The following is a 24,722-nucleotide window of genomic DNA, read 5'->3' on the forward strand; positions in this document are numbered from 1 at the left end:
ATGATTGAGTAGGTCGAGTCCATTCCGTCCCGTGGGGGGGTTTGGAGCATCGATCTCTCCCCGCTATCATACACATACCACGTAAATGTTTTGTTTATATGCTAAATATGAACACATTGCTTGTATTTCAAACCGCATCAGCTCCCGAGGTAACACACGTGGACATGGTGCCTGCGTGAGTGTTTTCACAATTTCCTGACACCCCTTTTCCGCAGCGGAATGGTTCGTCCCGTATTAAATAGAACTATCTGCTATTGTCTCATCAGCGAAAAGTTGTTGATATTGCTAAAGACTCCAAAAAGTGCTTCAACAGTGCGATACTGTCCAGTTTACCGATAAAATGTTGCGATTTTGAATGATGTCAAGCCACAGCAGAGACAGGAAATTACACGTGGTTATGTAATTTCATGCTTTTTCAACTGAGTGACATTTTATTGACTGCTGGAAAGTCATCCTCCTTGATCCACCCTGGTACAACACCCAGACAGCTGTTTCTCTAGAAATAAAAGTTTAATGTATAAAATGAAACCTTGTCATACTGTTATCAACCAATAACTTCATTTTATGGGAAAATCTTCCTATTTTTTTGTTACATACATTCATACAAATATTAAGTCTCATACCATCTTATTGTTTCATTCTGTGCTCGCAAAACATTGATTTTTCATGTGGAAAAGCACTGAAATAAACAAAACCAGATCCATTGCTATACATTAGTTTGCATTTGCTAGCAGATTTGTTTTCATTTTATTATTAGTTTTTTAAAGATTTCAAACAGTAAAAAAATAAATTAGATGTATATCTTCTCCAGTGAAAATGTTTTGCCACTTTAATCTTGATGGAATGCACAGTCCATTTTCTTTTCAGTCAAGCAGGTTCTCAGTCCTGTTTCACACATACACACAGAAATGGTAAACAGAATAACTCAGCTCGCAACTTATGCTCAAAAGTTCATTATCTAATCACTGTAATTGTCACAGTACACACATGATGCTGCTACTTAGAACTCCAAGTTAGCTTACATGTCCTGGTTTTAAAAAATTAAATACTGATATTGATTGATTAATGTGTTTATTTTTGACACACCCGAGAAAATGTCAGATGACAAACAGGGATTGCCTCCCTTGCAAGACTGGAAAGTCTAGAAACACATGGAACATGAATGTGATGACCCAAAGGTGTGGATAATGTGATCATCCATTACATACTGTGGAATTTTAGATCAATGTCTCAGCATGTATCACACTCATCACCGCCCAAGTGTGTACATTTTTCCAGCATAAAGATTTTGAGCTGCACCAGTGCTGCTGATTAAATGAGCTGCAGCTTATTGTTCGCTTTAGTCATGTGCAATAACTGCCACTCTCGTGTGTGTTGTGATTGTTGTGCAGAGGTCAGGCTTGTTTGCTCAGCATGCGTTCAGTGAGAGGGAGTCATGTCGCTGACTGCTGATGTACCAGTGACTTAAGAAACACAGACATCTTATCAGCGACGAGCCCTTGAATTGTAACGGCAGGCACAGTTCTTTGTATACGCAACCCCCTAGAGCTCCACAGGGGCTCCCTGAGCCTCAGCACACACAGGCACTGAAATACTCACACCCATACACACTGACCGATGTGTATCTTAAGAGCTGAAATGCATCGCTGCCTTCTCAAAAATAAGCTGTAGTAAGATCCAAACACACCCTTGAGCGTGCACACACGTGCATGCAGAAGAACATTCATGTCAAAACTATTAAGTAAGTCATTAAATCCTTGATGAAATATGATCTACTCAGCAAACGCACAGGTGAAAATACAGATAGCCCCTCAAGCACACACACACACAGATATGTCTACTAAAATGCACTGCAGCATTCTTGAAATGTGATCTACTAGCACACATAATACACACACACACACAAACACACACCAATACACAAGCATGCATGCAGACTTCCTTACAGAGACACACTAAGATGTTTAACATGCAACATGGCTACTAAAATATCCCACTACCATGCTTTGGAAATGTAATCTGCTCCTACGCACTCACGCACGGCATTATTCACATTCATTATTACACACATGCATGAAAAAGAAATTAACTCACACCCATGGATCTAACAAAGACACATCAGTGATACATAATTACACACTGAACAGAGCCTCCCTACTCTCTCTCTCCCTGTAGTGTGTGAGTCACTGTTCAGATACTTCCTGTTATAAGAGAACCGTCTTTAAAACAGCCTCCCTTTCTCCTCATTCCTGCTTTCCAAGTCAGAGGGAATGTCAGGCCAAACACACACCAAGGTGTCCTCTCCCACTCTCTCTCCTCTGCCTCTCTCTCTCTTTCACTCCGAACCAGTCGGCAGAGAAGCCTTTCTGTCGTTTGCTGAACGCCCTTCAGTCTGCACCCACTCAGCAATTTAAAACATACCTCAGTGAACCTTCACCTTTAAAAAGAAGGGTTTTGAAAATCTTCTCCCACCTATTGTACCGGTGGCGCATGCAGATAAACAATGCATGCGTGCATTTGCACTCCACTGCATGCATAGCTGCTTGTGCATGCGTGGCAGACACATACGCACACCTCAGGGCAGCTCTTATAATAGCTATCCCTGGTATCAACACAGTGATGTGCAGTGCAGCACTGATTTACATTACTCTATGTGGTGCCAGTGCGTATTTGTCTTACCTGACTACAGCTTTAATTGCACTTGTGTTCTATGTATTAATACAAAAATAAAACCATAAATTAACAACATATCTGTGAAAACACAGAACAACTTAAATATTGTAGGTAGGAAATGTGAGTGGGAGCCATAAGGCATTTCATTATCCATATTTGTCCCTCATATAATCTACTTAACATGTGACAAATATTTGCTTTAGGGAGGGGGGGGGTCTTTTCTGACTTTACTTTTGTGCATGTTTTGACCCACTTTTTCTCTCTCAAGTTTATCCCCTCTTGTCTCAAAATGGCAGTAGCGTTCAGCACTAGGACACGCCGTGATCGCGAGCCTTCTCCAGTGACTGACACCTTCAGCCCCCTTGTGCTCAATTAGCTTGTAGTGCATTAACGACTGCATGCTAATTGTCAGCTGGCAAAGGAGTGCAAGGAGAACCCTCAAGGAGATACCTCAGGGAGGGCTGGGGTGGGGGTGGTGGGTGTGCTTTGTTGCCTAACCAGCACATGAGCACATAAAGTATCTGTGAGCAGCAGGAGGAAGCCCACCTCGTGCCATACAACCTGAAATATTTATGGGATATATCACATTCCCTCTTTTGAATTAACAAATAACACCCCTTTTTGGACTCTGATGCCACGCCTCACTCAATTCAGTTACACAGAAGGGAAGCTCAAATGTCCTTTGTAGGTAGGAAATACAACTTATAGGTACATAATTCACATTTTCAATTAATTCACACACTTCTTTCCTTTTAAGTGATGAAATAAAAGGGATACATGTTTCCAGAATGGCTTCACTTGATTCTGAATTCAGGAAGATTATGTTCTCTTACTTCTTCATTGCTACTACTGTACAGGAGGAAGTGCTTCTCCCTTCACTCTCACTCTTTCGCTCTCTCTCTCTCTATCTTGTTGACTCGATCTCAAACAGTTTTTGGATCTCATCTACTTCCTGGTTACACTCCTCCCCTCCCCTCCTTTTTAAAATGTTCACATCTCTCTCATTTCACCCCCCTCACTCTCACCCCCATCTCGCCCTACTCCTCTTCTTCTCTTTTGGTCGGCCACCGTTCCTTTCCAACTTATCAAATTCCATAGGGTGGGGAGGGGAAGTGAGGGTGGATCCACCCACATGAGTGATCATTCATTGCTATTTTAGCAGTGTTGTTCTCAGCTGGGGCCACAACATCCACCTGCAAAAAAAAAAAAGAGAGAAAAGGAAAAAAGCTCCCAATACAACTCAGCTCTTGTTGCATCACTGGATCAGCATAAATGTAGGAGCATAAAAATGGCAATACATCACAGCACAAACATCGTTAAACCATGCTTATAATAGCTAATTTGCCGGCAGCAGCAGGGACGATAAAGATAAAGGTAAACGGCTGACTCCTGTTGTTGTTGGTTCAGGGTGTGTGCAGTGTGTATTTGTGTGTCAGGAGGGGAGGGGTTGTTGAAAAGTCCTCTCAGTGTAAAGGGAAGGTGACTGATTGAGAAGTCCCAGGTTGTGTTCTGTTGCTAATATAGTTATGTGGCGTAATCGTGCAATAATAACATCATAATCCCATCTGGAATGAGAAACTGTGGACTGTGTGCTACAGTGATTGAGGCCATTTCCTGTGTGTGTGTGTGTGTGTGTGTGTGTCGGTGGCAGTGCATTTTAAGCAGCGGTGACTGCAGGAGGCAGCCTGATGGATACAGGATCATACTGCAGAGCTGACATTGTCTTCAGTCCTCCTCCTCTTCCTCCACCTCCTCCTCCTTCACCCTCCCCTACTGTCTGCCTGCCTCTCAGCAGAATGATCACTCTAAAAAACACACACACACACACACTAGCCTTGAACACACACAGCTGCAACTGCAAGAGCAGCCACACATTCCCTGCAAGAACACACATGTATACATTACACACACTGATAAAGTCTGATTGCAAGAGAGCTGGTGAGCAAAAGTGCATACATGCCTGCACGCACTCAAAAGGTATAGCTTCATATTCCCCACAGCAAACTACTGCTCACCCCTCCCTGCCTGCATACAGTACACATATACTCCCCGACCCATTCAAAGGCAGCCATGCATGTTCAGAGACAAGGTGCCGTGAGAGCAAACAATAAGACAAAAACAGCCATCAGGGATACCGAGGGAAGATCACAGCTCTGGATTTCATCATTAAATCTTATGTCATTCTGTGAGTGGTGTTGCACAGCCCACATGAGAATCCCATGTCTGACTTACACAAGGCAAACAGGAAGTCAGGCATGGAGGCGTTGTTGCCACCAACATGCACGCATGGTTTATTGTACTGGTGACAGAGACCCTGTCACGTACAGCCTGTCACTGAAGAGGGGAAGTGTCCGCTCCTGTCGTAGCCCTTTAATCCAAACACAGAGCCGGCTCTGTCTGTCCGCAGGTTCAGAAGAAATAGGGAGGAAACAGAGGGTGTGTGTGTGTGGTGTGAAGGTGAATAAAAACTTGTGCATGTAGTGTATATGCTCACGTGCTGCACCAGTGTATCTGAACCTCTTTCTATACATCGGCTCATGCTGCAATTTGAAGCCACCACTATTGTGCTGCTGGGTCTCATGCATTTGGTGTCCAATGGCAGCATTAACTATAGCCTTTATTTTGAACATTATTGTTTGCACATTTCTCATCAGGTAAAAAAAAAAAAAGTAATATTTTTAGTTAAAAAATGTATGTTATCTCTTAAAACCGGCCAAGTTGCTGTTTTAACACCACTAGACTCATACAGCTTTTGGCTCACACTCACAATGATACCTTATGTCGAAAGCTGTCATATTACCGTTGTGTTTATTTGTGCGATGATGTTGTAATTAACACGTTGCCCTGGACGTGTTGCCTGTTTGACATTGTGTCTGACATTGAATCTGGTGGTAGACAACCGCTCAGAGGCATGTGATGAGTATGCCGGCGAGAGGCTCGAGTCTAGACTCCAGGCGACACACCATATGATATTGATTATCTTTTGTTTGGCTATCTCTGCAGCTCCTTGCCCTAAAGGACTTGACTCACATTATTGTCTGGCATGAGGCTCTATTATTCCAATTTAGCAAGCTCTCCAACCAGTGGTAAATGCAATACTGTTGACATGTGTCCATAAGATGCCATAATGAGGCTGCAAAACTTTTCACCTCCAATTTATTCTTATTTTTTATGAACACGGTTGAAAAAGTTTTTTAAGAAATAATCTTAATTGGTTGAGGAATAGTACAGGAAATCCACTGCATGTAATAAAAGACTAAAAATAATGTTATATCGTTTAAAAAAAAAATCCATTCTCCTGAAAAGACTTCTTCAGATCAGATCAGCTGGCTATGTAACTACTTTAACTATCGTATTTAACGAATATATATAAATAGATTTTACTCTTCTATTCTGCTGTTGTCTGTATTCAGTGAAATACTTGTAAAAATAAGCATATTTTGCAAAGCGGACAGAAAAGCTGCATTTGTAAGTTGTTGTCTTGTAAGATTTTCTTTCCTTTGCTTGCTGGGTTCTATCACATCGTGTAGTGTGACAGTTCGACTGATTTCATGAACATATTTTTTGACTCAACACTCCATAAATACGTGGTGTTTCATGTATAAGTGTGGGTCCATGTGTTTGCTTTTGTGTGAATCTGAGGTGGTGAGAATGAGACGGAAGTGTAGCTAGGACCAGAGGTTTCAGGCGACCCATTTTCTATGAAATACTCTATTATCGAGGTCACACAAGTTGTGGGGAAAGTTTGCATTTATACATTTATTTCAACTAAATGTCAAGGATATTTCTGTCAATCAAAACTGAGTATTAATAACTGTGTCTGTAGCAGCTGTTGTACCTTTTAAACACCAGCTTCAGCCATTAGAGAGTGAAGATAATAATAAAAAAAAAAAAAAAGCATAACCAACAGAGCATTATAACCCTCTAAAAGTTTTCTATTAGATACAGCTGGGTCACGCAGACTGTATGAAAGAATGGATTAGGCTATTTAGCAACAGTGGATTTAAATAGTGACAGCTACCGCAATGTATATTAAATTCATAGTGAACTAAACACATTGTTTAGTTTCACAAAATGCAAACAGGAACTATATCCAATGCAAACAACATCCTGAAATGTACAATCCTTTTTTTGTTGTCAGCATTAGATTTCAGTATTTTAGTCAATATACACAACCACTGAACTCTACAGTATTTGAAGTCCAAGAGACAAAAGTCAAAATCATCGAATTTTCTAAACTGTATATATCTCTATAGATCTAATGTAACACTTTGACAATTTAACATTATTTTGTTATTAGCCTGATTTAAATATTCTTATGGAAATCTGATTTTAAATATGTTAAACTATTAACACTTTTATAATAACCAAGTTGTTATTTAAATAATAAGAAAGGAGCATGTCGCAGGTTTGGTTGGTCAGCTTACAAAGCAATACGAAGACAGTAGCAAATTCATGTGACTCCCTGTGTCCCTGTTTTTTCAGTTTGTCGTCCAGCTCTACCAGTGATGCATGAAACATGATTTCAGCTGCAGAGTTATAGAGTTCAGGCCCCACATTACCTGCTGTGCAGACACTTCCAAAATCTGAAATAGTACCGTCTAAAATCTGCTTACACACCCACTCACCTAACCCTCCCCTCAAACACTCACTCACTCAACATTATGCCCATTTTCACACACACTCCCTCGATTATAGCACTAAAAAGTTGAAATTGTAGTTTTTATGTGGTTTATGCAGTATCGCTTTAATAAGGTCAGCATCTGAAAAAAAATAGAACCGTCACACTTGTGTTAACTTCCCTGAGATTGTTTATTAAATTACCACCTCATGGTTATGTTTTGAGTGTAAACGCTCTCCTTCAGACAAAGAAACACAGTGATGCCTCCTTCAAATATAAACTATGATGGCTCATACGCAGTTTATCCCATAATAGTCTCAGCAAACTTATGAGATTTTTCCAGTTGGTAACATCTATCTGTCTGTCTGTCTGTCTATCTATCTATCTATCTATCTATGTATGCCTTTAATTAAAACAAACAAATTTAAAAAAGGTTTATATGTTGTTATGGCTTCAAATAGGTTTTGGGTTGACAGATTGTAAAATCTGACTTTAACCTACCTTTAGACGATATAAACACTTATTTCTGCTAATGCTCCGAATTCAAATCCATTTTTTAGCTACCGAAGACTTGACCCTTAAAACCCTTCATTAATTATTGATATATCTACAGACTTGATGGAATATCAAAGTTGGTGAATCCACGAGCATTTGTTAATGAACTGCATTATTACCAAGATTTTTTCCCCATTAATGAGTGATGACTTATATTTAAAGAATTAATAAATGTTTTATTAACCATAATGAAGACATTAGCTACAACTTATGCACTCTCTATGAGTGCCTTATTAGAAAACGGTATGACAGAATTTAATTGGATCCAAAAAAAAGACAAAACGTCCCTTGAGTCAAGTCACCATTTACCAAGCTGTGAATCAAACAGATCTGAGAATATACACTGCTAACAATGTTTGGGCTGTGCTTGTCAGATATCTACCTGGCTGTCCTTTACTTGCTATAGAAAAGAAGAGTCAGATATGTTACAGCAATTCCTTTTCGTGCATGATGTAAGGGAAAATGTATGCATGCTATGATTCCAGCCAAAGGCTACAGCAGGTGATGTCAGTAATTAGCTCCTCTCTGGCCGATGGAGGTAATCACCTGTTGTACAGTAGTCATTGGTTAGAAACCTGCTCCCAGGGCTCGACTGCCTTCATTTTTCGATTTTATATAGAACATTCACCACCCTTAGGCTGTGAGAACAATTTTTTGGTCTAAAATACCACTCACTACCTTTCTGGGTAGTTGTGTACCTTTTGTTTCACTAAGAATAAAATCCAACATTTATGCAAAAACTACTGGTTATCTTTCAGACTAACATATTGGACATAAACACAAATGATACATTAACAGAATATAGCTCAGTGATACAGGTTTGGCTTGAGATCACTTACAAAACAGATCATTCTCTAGCTGACAGATTTTTATACTATACTCTATTTTATTACCCAAAGATTGCCAGTATTTCACAAATCATGATATTAGAGATTGCCAGTATTTCACAAATCATGATATTAGAGATTGCCAGTATTTCACAAATCGGGATATTAGAAAGCTCTAGCTTCCTGCCACAGTTCAAAGACATGCATAATAGGTTAATTGGTGTTTTTAAGTTGACAGCATGTGTGATCTACTCCAATGTGTACCCCGCCTTTCAATGTGAATGGAGGAATAATAGAAAGAACTCTGAACACTGAAACAAAGTCTGGACTAGAGTTACTGCAGTAGTATGACTCTGTTAACCAGTGAAGCTGCAGTTTGCATCCATGTCTGTCTACACTCACGTAACACAGTACACAACAGAAATGAGTACACCGCTGTGCAATATCACTTGAATGTCAAATTATATAAAATTGACCTTAACATAATTGCATCACTTCTACATTGAGCAGCAGGTTATGTGCTCTTCTGTAAATGAAAAACTAGCAATTTAGATTTACTATAATAAAAGTAGAGGGTCCACGGGGACTCATTCCATTTCATCCAGCATTGCTGAGATTCTGTTTTTTTAAGGCTATTTTTGATTACAAACTCAAACCTCCTCAGCATGGAGGATACCAAATTTCTGCCATTCTTTCAGCTGCTTTTTGTTAGGTGGGGGCTGCACTCCCTCTCTCAAGAAATACTCTAATGTTGCTCTATTGGATTCAAGTTGGGCAACATACATGGCCAGGTCGTAGTTTTCACTTTTTTTCCTTTGGCAGCATTTGTATAATTTTTTTAATGTGCTTTGAATCATTAACAAGCTGAAGTAGTTTTTTTTTTTTGTTTGTTGTTTATCAACAAGCATTCATGGTGCACCTATAATGGCATCTCTCCAACACTTTTTGCACTCATGCAGCTCCATATCATCACAAGCCCACCTCTGTGCTTCACTGTCAGGACTATGTACTCGCTGTGACAATTCTGACCAGGTTCATGCCTACTATTTGACCAAAGATTGTGCTCCCAATTCAACAGGCTTCTTTGTCTACATTTTAAATAATGTAGTCTTGCAATTTAGTGCCAAAGAGAAAACAACAGTGATTTTTTTTTTAGATGTTGTGTATAGAGGTTGACATTATGCAATTTCCTTCACACTGAGCTGTCACAGAAGCTCCAGTTTCCATTGATAACCCCTGAGTCAAATGTAAAGCACTTACCCATCTGTTCTTCAGAGTCAGACTGTGAAAGTAGCGCACTGTCTGTGTTATCATTTCAGGAGGACAGCAGCTGCTCTGATTAGGGGAACTGTGCTCGGTCTATACTGTCTGACTATTGACTGGAACTGTACTTTGACTGATTCTTAGTTAGTTTACAGATCTTCCTGTAACCTTTCTCCCTTTCAGACAAACCAAATTTTGAATTCCTCTAGTGATTTTTCCCATGTGGAGCCAAGATGCAGACATAACCCAAAGGTCAAAAAATGAGGAAGTTTTGGCATTCACAGGTCAGTTTATAACCCTGTTCACACTATTAGGCTAATTGGAAATGGTGTGAGTGTAATAATTCTTGAGTTATGATTTTTTGCTAAATTTGAATAAATTCCTTCAAGACGTTCAAGAGACATTCACAAGAATGGGGCATATGGACAGACAAACAGCCTGAAAACCACACAGGCATTAAACTGAGTACAAATTTGTCTGGCAGAACTTAATTAATCACCTTATGATCCATACATGTATCCTGTAACCCTTTAGAACTGGGGTGTCAAATTCCTTTTACTTCAGGGGCCACATTCAGCCCAATTTAATCTCAAGTGGGTCGAACCAGTAAAATCATAACATAATAACCTAGAAGTAACGCCAACTCCAATTTTTTTTTGTTTTAGCTCAAAAAAGTACATTCTGAAAATGTTCACATTAACTTTCTTTTTATAGAACATTATGAACAACCTGACATTTCTTAAGAAAAACACGTGAAATTTCAACAATATTCTGACTCAGTTTATCATCTGTGTGTCACATCTTACACGTCACAGTGTGTCCACAAAGGCACAAAACATTTAATCACAGATATCTGGACCTCAACAATATTACTTTTGAAATTTATATTCATTTCCATTTCTGTGTGGTAATCCTGACCACCTGAACTGACACACCATACAAACTAAAGTGGGAACTATTAAGGAAAAAAGTAAGTTGTCCCCCTGCCTTGAAAAAATGCATAAAAGTTATGGCAGTGCATCAACAATAGGGTTCAACCAAACCAAACTCTTTTGCACTGAAGCTGCTGACTCACATTATATTGCACAATGTTCAGTGTCTTCTAATATTTATACAGTAAGTATTCATTTTCACCTTGCAAAGTCATCCCGTGGGTCAGATTGGATCCTCTGGTGGGCCGGTTTTGGCCCGCGGGGCTTATGTCTGACACCCCTGCCTTAGAGGGACACATACCCAGGTTGAGATTCACTGGCCCCGATGGTTGCTGACTGAGCTAGTACATAAAACCCCTCCAGTTACTGCAGAGAAATGCTACTTCAGTTACACTCTAACTTCAGTTAGCATTTGTTCTGCAGAAAGAAGTGGCATTGTTTCTGCAGACAAGTGCTTTTACTTTTGATACTTAAAACACACTTAGTTGATAATACAAGTACCTTTACTTAAGTAGGCTTTTGAATGCAGAACATTTACCTGTTGGAGTATTTTTATATTTTTATATTGTTTTTATTTAAGTGCTTTGTGGACAGTAGACATTTTCTAGTAAAATGTACATTAACCACAAAGCTGCTGTACCTGTATCTGCAACTGTGAAACTTAACAAACGGTTGTTTTGCAGCGTACAAAACACACAGAACAGACGTCTTGTATTGCCCTCCACTTATCTTGATCTTGCTAATTATATCCAAGGCGTGTGTGTGTGTGATGGTGTGCGTCTGTGTACGCAACCGTGTGTTTGACTTTCCTACTTATGCCACAGACAGCTGTTGTTTGTATTGCCCCAAGTGCTCAAACCGACTTTGTAATTAGCCCTATCTAGTGTTACTTTACTGAAGTGATGAGTGTGTACAGTGGAGGAAAAAAGCCCAAAACCCCCACCCAAAAACACCACCAGTAATATCCCACTTCACAACGCCCTACCCACCCCCAATCCTTTCTGAAAAGTAGAGCCTGGATCACCACACACACGCACACACGCACACGCACACACACACACACACACACACACACACACACACACACACACACACACACACACACAGCACTAGCTGGTGACAATAGCTCCAACACAGAAGCTCAACACAGCTGATGCTGAAACATGTCAGTTCAATGGTTGTCCATCCATTATCCATCCATTATCTATACACCGCTTATTCCTCACTAGGGTCGCGGGGGGTGCTGGAGCCTATCCCAGCTGACTCGGGCGAAGGCAGGGGACACCCTGGACAGGTCGCCAGTCTGTCGCAGGGCCACATACAAAGACAAACAATCACTCACACATTCACACCTACGGGCAATTTAGAGTAATCAATTAACCTCAGCATATTTTTGGACTGTGGGAGGAAGCCGGAGTACCCGGAGAAAACCCACGCATGCACAGGGAGAACATGCAAACTCCATGCAGAAAGATCCCGGGAAAGCCGGGACGCGAACCAGGGACCTTCTAGCTGCAAGGCGAAAGTGCTAACCACTACGCCACTGTGCAGCCCTCAATGGTTGTCAGTTGTTCCAAAATATTTGAAGAAAGCATAAAGCATGTGTGTGTTTCATCACACAAAGAGACTTTCATCAGTCTTGTAGGTTAAAAAACCTGCCTACACACACAGCAACCTGTTGCCGTAAAGGGCGAACTTGTCAGATTTACTCAAATCAATGCAATACAATACAATCACATAAACAAAGGTACATATGGGTGTTTTTCATTATCTTGTGCACTTCAATAATGAAAGTAAAAGTTGAAATACACACAGGCCTCGTATAGGAAGGTGAGGGAGGAAATCATGGCAAGGCATGCATTTTTTTTTTAACTGAGAGGGGGGATGGGTGGCTTTCAGATTGTCCCTCCTCCCTCTTCCTCTGTCTTTTTTTTTTTTTCCTTTTCCCTCTCATCTTTGTTCAAGGGCTGCCTGGCTCAAACAAGCTGCTCCTGCACACTGAACTACAAGAAATGAGTCAAAAGTGGCAAGAAAAAAGTCAGATGGACATTGTTACTGATGGGGAGTTACTGTGTTTACTTGACACACTGTCTATTATTATGGTGTGGTGGTGGTGTGACCATGTGTGTGTGTGAGAAAGAGAGCGAAAGAATACGAGTGTGTCTGTGTGTATGCGCATGGGAACGAGTGGGTGTGGTGTCAGGGGAGTTGCAGTAAAGTGGACATAAAAGGATGAACAAAAACATACTCATTTAACTTATGTTTCACATGTTTGGAATATTTAAATAACAACGAAAAGCAAAAACATTCCTGCTTTATTGCTGTGCTTCATCATTCTTGTAATTTCTATTCCTTTTTGCACTCACATTCTAATTTTCTCCTTGCTAAGTCCTCCTATGATCTCTTGCCGCAATGAATAATGAATAAAAGACTCAGGAAAACATTGATCATCTTCATCATCATCTCCTTTTTTCCTCGTCTCCTTCACCTCTTTCATCACTATACTGCAGGAGGGCTCTGGTGTATGTCTTGGGTTTAATGACCACTGATGACGCACAAACACAATTTCCAACTCCATCTATATGCTGTGGGTAGGCAGGGACACACAAAGCTCCTCTCTGAAAAACTCTCTCTCTCCGTCTGCCTCACAAAGCCTGCATGCCTCTCATTTGTAAATCACTTAAAAGCATGACAAATGTGCATTGGAAGTTTCAGAGCGTCCCTCTTGAAAGCATTTGCAAGTCTCTCATTCACACCCACTTCTCTGATACACAACCGCATTGTGCTTGCTAGACATATAGCTTGGCACTACACGCATGGTCATTGTGGCTTAATTGGTATCAGTTTGAAACTGTAACAGAAATATTTACTGTAATGAAAAGGTGATTTGCAGCGTGTGAGTCTTATCTTTGCATTTGCTTCGAAGGGAATAATGAGATACGCCGAAAAATGACGGAGGCAGGTCAGTGGCTGATTACATTCAGTGTGCCTAGCAGCTGAAAAGAAAGGAGTTTTGTAGTTGCGAAATGATTTGAGAGCGGCGAGAATGTTGAACCGAAATCCAAAACAAAGGAGTCTTGTCCCACAACACTAATCCCAGCAGAACATTTCTACCATAGACTGGGAATTACTGTGTATTTCAATCATGTGATGGGCCATCAAGCAGGGGGTTTACAGCAGTTTCTTGTGTGTTTGGTTTTGAATGTAATCTAAGCTGATGGGCAGTGGCTAGGAATTTATATTGCCACAACAGTATTTTACAGTTTGGGCTCTGAATGAAACATACTGTATTCCAGCAAGTTAACACATCATCTTGTTTATACAAATTATAGGGGAAAAGAAAAGAATCGTAACCTTGCTCTATTACTACAAGTGGGAAGATTGTGAATAGGCCAGTAAGGGGTCAGCAACAAAAACTCCTATCCTACATTAAGAAGATTACTATCAATGCAGTCACTCCTGTGGGAAACTATTTTTAAATACTGTAAATCTACAATAAAACAAAAAGTTTCAAGGTCTTCACAAACTATAAAGATTCTTCACTGCCTCACCACAACAGTACAATCATGAGAATCCAACATAAAGTGGTTGAAATGTTATGGTGTAGAACTTTAAAATACGTGTGCAGAATCCACTCATACTTGACAATAAGACTATAGTACAATAAAGTAGATTTTGGTATCACTGCTGTAGTTTATTTACTGTGAGTTATACTCTTGGGTGGTATGGCCTGCTTTAGCCACCAGAAGGATCTGTCATTGGTATGATTTCATATACAAGGCAATACTTGGACTACTGCCCACCTACATTTGCTCCTTAACTGCACAGAAAAGTTCTGATCTTCACTCTCTCCATTCACAAGATCATTTGTTGCTTTCTGTTCCATATGCCTGTACTAAATTGTGAAAAAAGGCTTTTGTTTATGCTGCACCTTTTGCATGGAATGTGTTGCAGAAACACTGGAAAATGACTTAATCTCCTTGAACACTTTTAAATCCAAACTGCAAGTTCTTGAGGTTGACTCCGCAACTTGTTTGACATAATTTGCTTGTAAATTTAATCTTTTTATTTTGGACAATAAAAACACACAGGTTTTTAGTCTTGTGTTTGTGGATTCAGAACTTCTGACAAGAAAAATATAAATGATTATACTGAGTGAATGACATTAAATATGAACAACTCAAGCACTACTCAAGTAATGTTCTAATTTACCACTTTGTGCCATTTTATTTCCTTGAGTATCTCAATTTTGATGCTACCTTACAGTTTTACTTCACTACACTTCAAAGGAGAATACAGCTATGATAATTATCTACTTTACAGCTGTACTTTATAGTCACTTTAAAAAGCACTGGGTCTAGTTGGGGCCCTATGATGAGTTTCAAATTCCTTTTTTTCCAGCTCCACCCAAAAGATATTTACCCTTGAAACTGTCTCAAAAGATTTCAGTGAGATAGGTTTATGATCCAAAGAGGGAGAGTAAAAAAATAATAACATTCAAATCTCAAAAAGAAAAACATATTGTGAATAGGAAAGTTTTTTATTTTCTTTTTCTCTACCCCATTAATCATCTCCTGACCCCTCAGATTTAGCTTGTGACTCTTAAGCTGGGAACTCTTGGACTAAACTGCATAGCTGTATACAATAGATGATAGCAGCTTCACCTCCACAAGCTACAGCAGTATACACATTTTGAAACAATAATATAATACCTACACATGTTTATCAACTGCAGGGGCCATTATACTTGACAACAAGCCCTTTTTTATTCTTCAAGTACATAATACTAATGCTGTTTTACTGATGCAAGTATTTCACATTACAGTAAGAGCATTTAGACAAACAAATTATGCTTGTTCAACTGGTACACGTCTCATAGGAAGAGAGATTCTGCGCTAACACTGCTTTTGTCAACAGTTTTAGCTGTTTTACCACTGGCGGGGAGACAAGTCTGGCAAATTTAATCATAGTATGACATATGATTAAAAATAACTAACCATGTACTTTCAGAACAATGCTAGCTGTCAACAGTGACTGAATGAATGACTATCTGCCGAGAGCCTAGACAGTTATTATAGACACAAGATGAGATTTCAGTGCCAGTTCTTGCGTCATGTGCAACACGCCGACTAAGCTGACTCCTAAAAGGCTGAACCAGGTTTTGGTCACAGGTAGTGGATCATCTCTACTTTATGGCTGTAACTGGAATGAAAAACACGTAGAGTTGTTTTCAAGTCTTGTCTCGGTTGTCAGATGTCTCATTCCTCTCACAAGTAGTTTCATCATCAAAGCTGCTGTAAATACTTCCTGTGACAGTCAAACTGACATGGCCTCGATGTTTATTAGTGGCTGAACAACAAGGAATGTCCATTGCATTTCTACTCAGTGTATCTAGTTTATGAACAGTTAAAGCTTCAGGTTATTTATCAGTAAGCATTTGCAAATTCATTTTCATTTTTCTTCGCTGAATCCCCTGCCGACACTGTCAGTATAGCTTTGGGGGAATCTCAAACCAAATGAAACAAAGAACTAGAACTATGGGTTACCAAACAAATGTGCTGCCAAGCAATTGTTGCCATCCTAACATAGAAACCCTGACAAAAATATAACACATTGCCCATAGAGGAATCATGGTGTAGTGCCACTTACTGTGGTGTAAAACTCCCCCAGCACATCCACTGCTTATGTGGTGTGCATCTTATTCTCATGAGCCATTGAGGAGTGTGAGCTCCTGCTTCCACATCACCTTTTTAGTGTTATCTCCATCTTGATGCGACATTTAAACACCCGACGTTAATGGTTTATGTGTAAAATGAGTCACATTCTCCTTGAAATCAACTTGCAAACTGACAAGGAAATGAGAGGCTGAGAGACAATTTGGTCAGATCTATGCACTGTTTGAAGAGGAGCAGCAGCTCTTACGCTGTACACCTGACAATTTAAACTGATACAGCTATCACATCATCACGATTCACCCATAAATATGCTGCAATGAAAAATGAATGAGGTATACTTTGTCAAAGGATAAATTATTTATCCCTGCACAAGGTTTCAACACCTCCATTAAGCGTCTGGTCACTCCCTGCAGCGGTGTGTAACGCTGTTATCTATTCGTCTCCACACAGCGAAAGCATTTCACAGCACATCAAAGTTTTTAGCTGTCGTCCTCGGCTCCCTTTATTTCTGCACTTTGGTGTTTTTGTCCCCTCAAATGTGCACACATAATACACATGAGCACACCTCTGCTTCCCACACCCACACTACCCCACTTGTGTCTTTGTATGAGACCCCTGCCTCATCCCTATTGTCATGTTAATTACCTGTTTGCTCTGTTTTGCAGGAGCTCCCCATCCATCAAAGCGTCTCCCAGCTTTTCATCTCACACAGTGCATCTCTACCTGTAATTAGGTTTGGGTGAGGGAGAAGATGGATTTTGTTAGCACCATGCAGAGGGAAAAGAAGACATTAGGTAGTCTCCATGGCTGTTCTGAGACCAGCCTTTAATGGTGTCTAATTGATCTGAGCTGTCATGGGGCCAGGGCTCCATGTGGTAGGAAGCTGATTATCCTTATGTGTCATCCTCAGTGCATGAGCATTAGCTCGGCATTCTGGCTTTTTACAGCGTGAAAAGGTGGGTGCATGCAAGTGTGCATCTGTGTAAGAAAATATAACTATTAATTGCAAAACATGGGGGATGGGATCATGTTTGTGCTTTTGTCTGTATATGCATCGCATTCAGGCAATAACAAATGAATGCATTACTGTGTGTACAAAGAATAACTAGTGTGTGTGTGTGTTTTTACAAGTGTGTACACATGTTTGTGTTTATAGGGGCAAAGGAGAAGGAGAGGCTGCGCTTCGGTCAGAATAATTTAACATCCAGATGTGCGGAAGCCGGGGGGAAATCGATACAGATGATGGTTCCCAAGCAGGTGATGAGCATACTGTCATAATGTAGTGAGGATGGAGATGTATTAATATTTAACAGTGATATAGACTGAACAGATGGGTGTTGATAAAAACGCTGAGGAGTGTGAGGATGAGTTTATATCAAGGACAGATCATCACAGGACAGGGTGTTATATCAATCAGAAAAACTTCAAATCATAATTAGGAGTAACTGACGATACCATCATTTGGTGACTACAATTCAGGTGACAGTGCAATTATAGAGTATGCACAGAGTATCAAGAAAATACTTATTGGAACAATTTTGGAGGGACCTGGATATGAATTACACTGTAAGTGCTTCTAAGAGTACTTGTTTAATAATGAGGTTGATACAGAAAGGTCATTATTTGCACACACAAACATCCATCTATTATATATGCACCACTTAATCCTCATTAGGGTCGCGAGGTGGTTGGAGTCTATCCCAGCTGACTTCAGGTGTAGACAGGGGACACCCTGGACAGGTCACACACAAAAAGATATTTTAAATATCTTTTCTTACGTTTTTGTTAATACAAGAACATTGCATTTGGACTGTGATTAAGGATATGGTTTTATATATGCTAGAACCATAAAAAAGTTAATTGTTTTCTAGGTTATATTTATTTCAAAATGATCATTATATAGTGGAAAACAAAGAGTCTCATTGTTCTGTTGTTTTTTCTTTAGTTACAATATAGTCACAAAGTATGAAGACTGCAAAATGCGGTGGTTGACCCCCTTTTCTATACAATTGTAACGTAGTTACAGGAAGTAGTAAAGTTTTTTGTTACTAAGTTTGGCTCAATTTCCTGTTGTTGTGAAAGGAAATATAGGCAAAGCATGATGTACCCTGTTGTCATTATGTAATATGTTCCGTGTACTTAATTAAAAAGGACTTACAGTGTAAGTAACCTACCTCCACCCAACTTAAAATGCAAATTTGTCACCCCCTTGTTTGCTGTACATCTTCACTTGTGGTAATTGTTACTCAGTAAAAATTTCATTGCTATTGCATATGTACAACACACTAATACTGTAGCTAACATAAACTGTAATCTACCCATTATCATATTTTCATCATGAGCTTGTTGGTGAAACAATTTGATTACACTGGTGACTTAATTTCAAGCACGTGATCAGAAGCTCCTATCATTTCCAATACCTGCATATGATGTTGACACGGGTGTATGTATGGAAGGAGAGAATTTGAAAATAATTCTCTGGTTGTGTTTACTTCCTCATGTTATGTACTGTGGGGACGTCCATGCTGCTCTGCTGACCTTCAGCATGAAATGAAAAGTGTCTGATGCCTCTGGTGTGTTTGGAGGGGCTTTCTCTTTTCCGAAGATGGACAGCCATGCATTATTGATTACAAAACACTCCTGCGATGCTATTTCATCTTTCTAGCACAGCTGACCGTGAATTGAGCTATATTTTAGAGTCGCTGAGACCCGCTTTCTATCAGCACATGTACCTTTCGTATTTATTTATTTTTTTTGGTGCATGTAATGCCACCCCCTACCCACCACCCCCATCCCTATAACACCAAGTGGGAGGATAAATATGCAGAAACAACTCCCTTATCTTCTCCACCTCCCTCTCACACAGTGCACTGACAGAGAACTGCACAAGACAAAAGGCAAATGTAGGCAGAGACAAATCAGCGTGGTGCAATGGGAAGTTGAAATACAATCTAATTTTTAGCACACCAGCTGTGCCACATATAACAGCATTTATTTAACATTATTTTGAACACTGCATGTGTAAAAAAAAATAAGTAGTTATTAAAACATATATCTGCACCAGTTGGGCCCATTGTGTACATAAGCATATTTTACACTAATGTTTGTAGCGTGTACATATTGCACAATCTGTACATATGAAGTATATTTGCTCTTTTTCGAGCATGCATTCTCATATACATGCATACTGTTTGCTGATTTTTGTAACACTGTGTTCTGCTGGTGTTATTTTGCACAACCTGTGTGCTGATAGCAACATTTCATCTTATGAATTCTAGTGTTTCAGCTACTGGCTGAGAGATTGTAAATATTCAGTTCGATGAATTCTTATCAATATTCCATATGTTTCTACCTCTGACTGCCATTTGTAGCTGCAGACTTTCAACAATCATTAAGGGTTCATTTGGTTATTTTAAATGTGAATGCTTTATGATTACAAACAGCAAAAATAAATAAATAATATTTTGCATGCCTCTTTACAAAAGCAGAGAACCAGTCGTCCGGAGAGTGTGCTGAGCAATAGGCTTACCTCCCTGGTCCCCTGTTGAGGATGGTCACAGGGGAGGACGCCCATGGTGACCGTGGCTGTCAGATGCTGTTTCCATGATGCCAAAGAATGATTGGTTTCATGGATCCGGACAGTGCTCTCTGACAGCACAGGGGGAGACTCGGCCACACCTGGGAGAAGAAGCAGTGGCAGGATGTGAAATGTTACTGAACAAGGTCGTTGCAAGGGTCACAGTGCGTCCTGTCACCCATCTCCCCCCCGTCATCGAGGAATTTACAGCCAGGCCTCGTGCTACATATGGAGAATATTGGGTCTGAATTTATCCTTTGTTTAAGTCTGACTTGCTCTTTGTCTCTGCATGAGCTGGTGGTGAATTAGCAGACAACAATGTCCTGGTTTAAAAAAAGTCATCAGCAAGGTTACCATTCAGACAGCTGATGTTTCTGTGAATAGTCTGATGTCATTAAAGTGCACTGCAGCTATTGACTGCTAAGAAATCAAGGAATTAATCTTTAATTGCATGGGAGTTTTTCACAAGATACCTCACCTGCAGCGTGCTGCAAACAAGCACCACATTTTCAAGTCTGACTCATGTCTAGCCTCGTCAGTGGAAAAGTATCATTGATGTCACTGTTGTAGGTGAGGCTTGTTAGCACGAATGACAAGGCTAGTGATAGGACTCAGCAACAGCAGCTCCATCACTTTCTTCCCTTCTCAGCATGTTTTTCACAACATGAGTTCAGCACATCTCCCAGAGAGGTGGGCTTCCTGACAATCCCACTCCCAGAGCCCATGACAATTTTAATGATTGATCACTCTCCTTTTGACTGCGGTGAGAGGGAGGAGAGCAGACCGCAGTGCAAAAAGAAGAAAAAAAGAACAGGGAAATGGAGGAAAGAGGGGCGTGGACTATCCCACAAGGTCAGAGTGATGTCCAGTCTTTTGTTTTCAGTGGTGAGATCAGTGGCCTGTGCAGCCGCGAGGGGACACGCAGAGAAACTGGCGGCCTGGCAGGAACAGATGTTCTTACACAATGAACATGCACTTGGTTGGTTCCTTATTCACTAAAAGTCAAGGGGCTGACTTCCCCCCTCGTTGGAAACAAAGATAAATACAGGCGAGAGTCGTGGCTTTCCACCTGTAGGCCTATCGTAGGGAAAAATGTTGCTGAGACAATCAGGCTCATATAGTATGATTTACGTCCTGCTAAAGATACATCTACACAACAGATGGGCATCTATTTATGGTCGAGATGATATGTTAAATTTGCATTAGTGTGTGTATGAGTGTTGTTAAGATTGTTACTATACTACAAGCAGCTACAGTACATGTGCTTTATTTAGCATGTAGCAAGTTCCCTGATTTTCTATTTCTATGACACCTAAAGTCTCCTGAAAGGATATGAAGCCCACGCAGGAATTATTTATACTTGTTCACTAAGCTAATAGATTCAATCAGATTCTACATTTCCCCCCATGTTTGGGTTTCAGCCACTCAGAACATCCATATTCTTGTGTTTTTTCCTCATTTTACTACACAGCTCTGCTTCCTAGTGCAGAGTTCATGATCACGTGAGCCGAAAACATGAGTTCTACTGGCTTCCTGTCATTGTGGATGAATCAAAGTGCTGCTATCCATACCAACAACGGATTATAAACACACAAAGCAAGTGAGACACGGCTCTTACCTAAGCCAGCCTGTGAATATTTGCATGGGTGTGTTCTGCCTGTCTTTTAGCTAGTAGTGAGTTGAGAATGTAAAGCTTAAATACTGGGCAGGATATTCACCAAGTGGACACACCAAGTCAATCAGATCCTGAAGACATCTGAGTGAAACACACACTTTCAGGCATTTGAGATCAGTAGTGTGGTTTCATCAGCACAATCAGTTTGTTGGTATCCCCAGGACTATTGGCCCATAAATGATCAAAGCTGTTCATAACTCATTGCCTCCCTCTGCTGGTGTTAATGGACAGTAAAGTCATTTTGCCATCTGCCTCTCTCACCCTGTTGAAAAATCAATAGGATATTGTCTATGGCACTCTGCTGTGAGTTCAAAACTACCATATCACACTTTATGATGGTTTTATGCCTCATACTCTAAAGGGACTTCAACTTTGTCAGTGCTTACAGTGGCCTCATCATACAGCATTTAATGGAAGCTTTATAACCTGTGGTATCAGTAATATTACACTAATCTCTGTACAGACACTTCATCTGTCAGTGGCAATCAATATTTCATATACTAGGTGTGCTTTCTTGGCGATGATACTAGAATTTCCAAGACGTATTTCTGTAGTTCTTATTCAGAGATATATAGTTATTATTCCATAACTATGTTACTTTTTAAAAAAAACACAACAGTCAGTACATTGGTAATTTTCCTTAATTTTTATTTTTCATTTGGTTATCAAATGACAATGACACTGTCAAAAAATGTTTATGCGCAAATATCGCCATTTTAAATTTTATTATTATTACATTTTTTCTTACATTATAGTGGAATCATCATACAGTATTTAATGGCAGTTTAGACCCTATGGTATCAGTAATACTATGCTAATATCCATATAGACAATCTGTCAGTTGCAATCGATATTCCATACACTAGTTGTGCTTTCCCGACTATAATACTTACATTTTCAATAAAGATTTTTGTAATGCTTATTTTAAAGTATATTATCCCTTAATTATATTATGTTTAAAAAAGACACAACAGTCAGTACTGTAGTAATTTCCCCTATTTATTATTTTTTTTAATTTGGGTATCAATGACAGCATAGGCTGGGGATTATGTTTATGTGTCAGTATGGACATTAAAAAATAAATCTATTATTATTTTTACATTTTTGCTTACATTATAGTGACCTCGTCATACAGTACTTTATGGTAGTTTTATATCCTATGGTATCAGCAACATTACACTAATCTCTGTACAGATACTTAATCAGTCAGTGGCAATCAAAATTTTATATACTAGCTGTGCTTTCTCAACCATTACCCTAGAATTTCTGCATTTTTTAATTGGAAGTATATTATTCCTTAACTATATGACTTTTCAAAAATACACAACAGTCAATACATTTGTATTTCCCTTGATTTTAGTCTTTCATTTGGGTATCAAATGACAACGACATAGGCTCAAGAGTATGTTTATGCCAATATCTCCATTTTTTAATTTTAATAGTTGTTACATTTTTGCTTACACTAATAATGGCCTCATCATACAGTACTTTATGGCAATTTTGAATCCTATGTTATCAGTAATATTACACTAATCTCTGTACAGATACTCAGTCTGTCAGTGGCAATCAATATTTCATGTTCTAGGTGTGCTTCCTGGGCTGTAATACTAGAATTTCCTGTAAGTATTTCTGTGGTGCTTATTAAAATGTATTGTTTTACTTTTTAGATAATTAAAAAAAAACATTTTGAACAGCTACTTTAATTCTCTGTTCTCGGATTGCAAGCTTTATTGATATTATTATTTATTTTCGTTCTCTTCCACTTTTTGGACATGTTCACTTTAATTATTTACCACTGACAACCTGTTGAATGTATTTTCTCGACGTGTTCGACGTCGATGCGAGCATGACTGGCACCAACAGTGTTTTAGTGTCCGTACCGTAAATATTTTAAATCATTTGTAATTCCAAATAACAAAGTAGTGTTCTCCCCATCAGTAAAATAACAAACGCGGTGCTTTCTGTGTACCTGAAGCTGCAGGTACAGCGAACCAGACGGTAGGTGTCTCCCTTGTCCGCGCCGCTACGCTGTGTGTGTCTTCATGGGGGCTCTACTGTCTGCAGATGACCGAGTCGCCATTTTGAAAAGCAAATCGTTCACAGCACACCCGCCCTGAGTACTGGAACTATGCCGCGGGGCCGGCCTCGCAAACTGAGAGTTAAAAGCAGCGACGAAACAGGTAACAAGTTCCAAAATGCAAGGAATAAAAATACAGATTATGGGCTATCCAAATAACCCGCTATTATTTTGCCAAACATCTCCGCAGCTTATATAATAACACTTGAATGTAGTGTATATAGTCCCCGGATATAGTATTGCGAGTGGGCTTTGCTTTGTACGGCGAAGGAGTGATCGAGGCGGAATGATATTAATAACATTTCGGTGGCTCTTCTTATTGGCTTCCAGTCTAAATTGGTGTCCATGAGGAGCGGAGCGCTGGTGTCATGTGGCGCCAGTTAATGTGCGCTTTTTTTACATATAGTGTTTATTTATTAGCATTTCCTTGTTAGCGTGTTGTTGCTAACTAGCCCGCTTCGCTACCGTTAGCTTCCCGGCTAGCACGCTAAAATATTGCCCATTGTTATTTTGGATTCCGTGCTGCGCTGCAGCGATGCTGTCCAGCTGCTGATGGATCCGTCGGAACAAGTTGTCACAGTCACGAAATGACACGACTTAAAGAACCGTTGAAGTGTGTCGTCTTATTGCATTGATTTCTGCATTTTGATATGATCGGAACACAGTGTTTGGCAGACTTAGCACGACACGTTAGCAGCATAACTTAGATGGTACTTCACCACGTGACTCCGCTTATTAATGTAAACCAGTTTATTACAAACCTTAAATGATGCTAAAAAGGAAGATCGGATTATTTTTCTATAAACTATGCACGTACTGTCCGAATACTAGCTTTGATAGTGGCAGC

At 39.8% G+C, this 24,722-nt stretch overlaps 1 protein-coding gene and 1 long non-coding RNA gene across 3 annotated transcripts in view; one reads left to right on the forward strand and one right to left on the reverse strand.

Moving 5' to 3' along the window:
• Positions 1-17,927: 17,927 nt before the first annotated feature.
• On the reverse strand, positions 17,928-24,139 carry LOC111575591 (uncharacterized). The gene is made up of 3 exons (XR_002746748.3): positions 23,768-24,139; positions 20,076-20,224; positions 17,928-18,278 (listed from the first exon to the last, which is right to left on the reverse strand). It is a non-coding gene; the product is annotated as an uncharacterized LOC111575591 (long non-coding RNA).
• Positions 23,827-24,722, forward strand: part of LOC111575590 (zinc finger protein 236) — a 79,643-nt gene continuing 78,747 nt past the window's right edge. For both annotated transcript variants that reach the window (XM_023280812.3, XM_035953085.2), the window contains exon 1: positions 23,827-23,978. In XM_023280812.3, the coding sequence (XP_023136580.2) occupies positions 23,927-23,978 (52 nt within the window). In that variant the 5' untranslated portion in view covers positions 23,827-23,926. The remainder of the gene's footprint in view (positions 23,979-24,722) is intronic.

Source organism: Amphiprion ocellaris, chromosome 9 (genome assembly GCF_022539595.1).
Source record: "Amphiprion ocellaris isolate individual 3 ecotype Okinawa chromosome 9, ASM2253959v1, whole genome shotgun sequence".
Classification (NCBI taxonomy): domain Eukaryota; kingdom Metazoa; phylum Chordata; class Actinopteri; family Pomacentridae; genus Amphiprion; species Amphiprion ocellaris.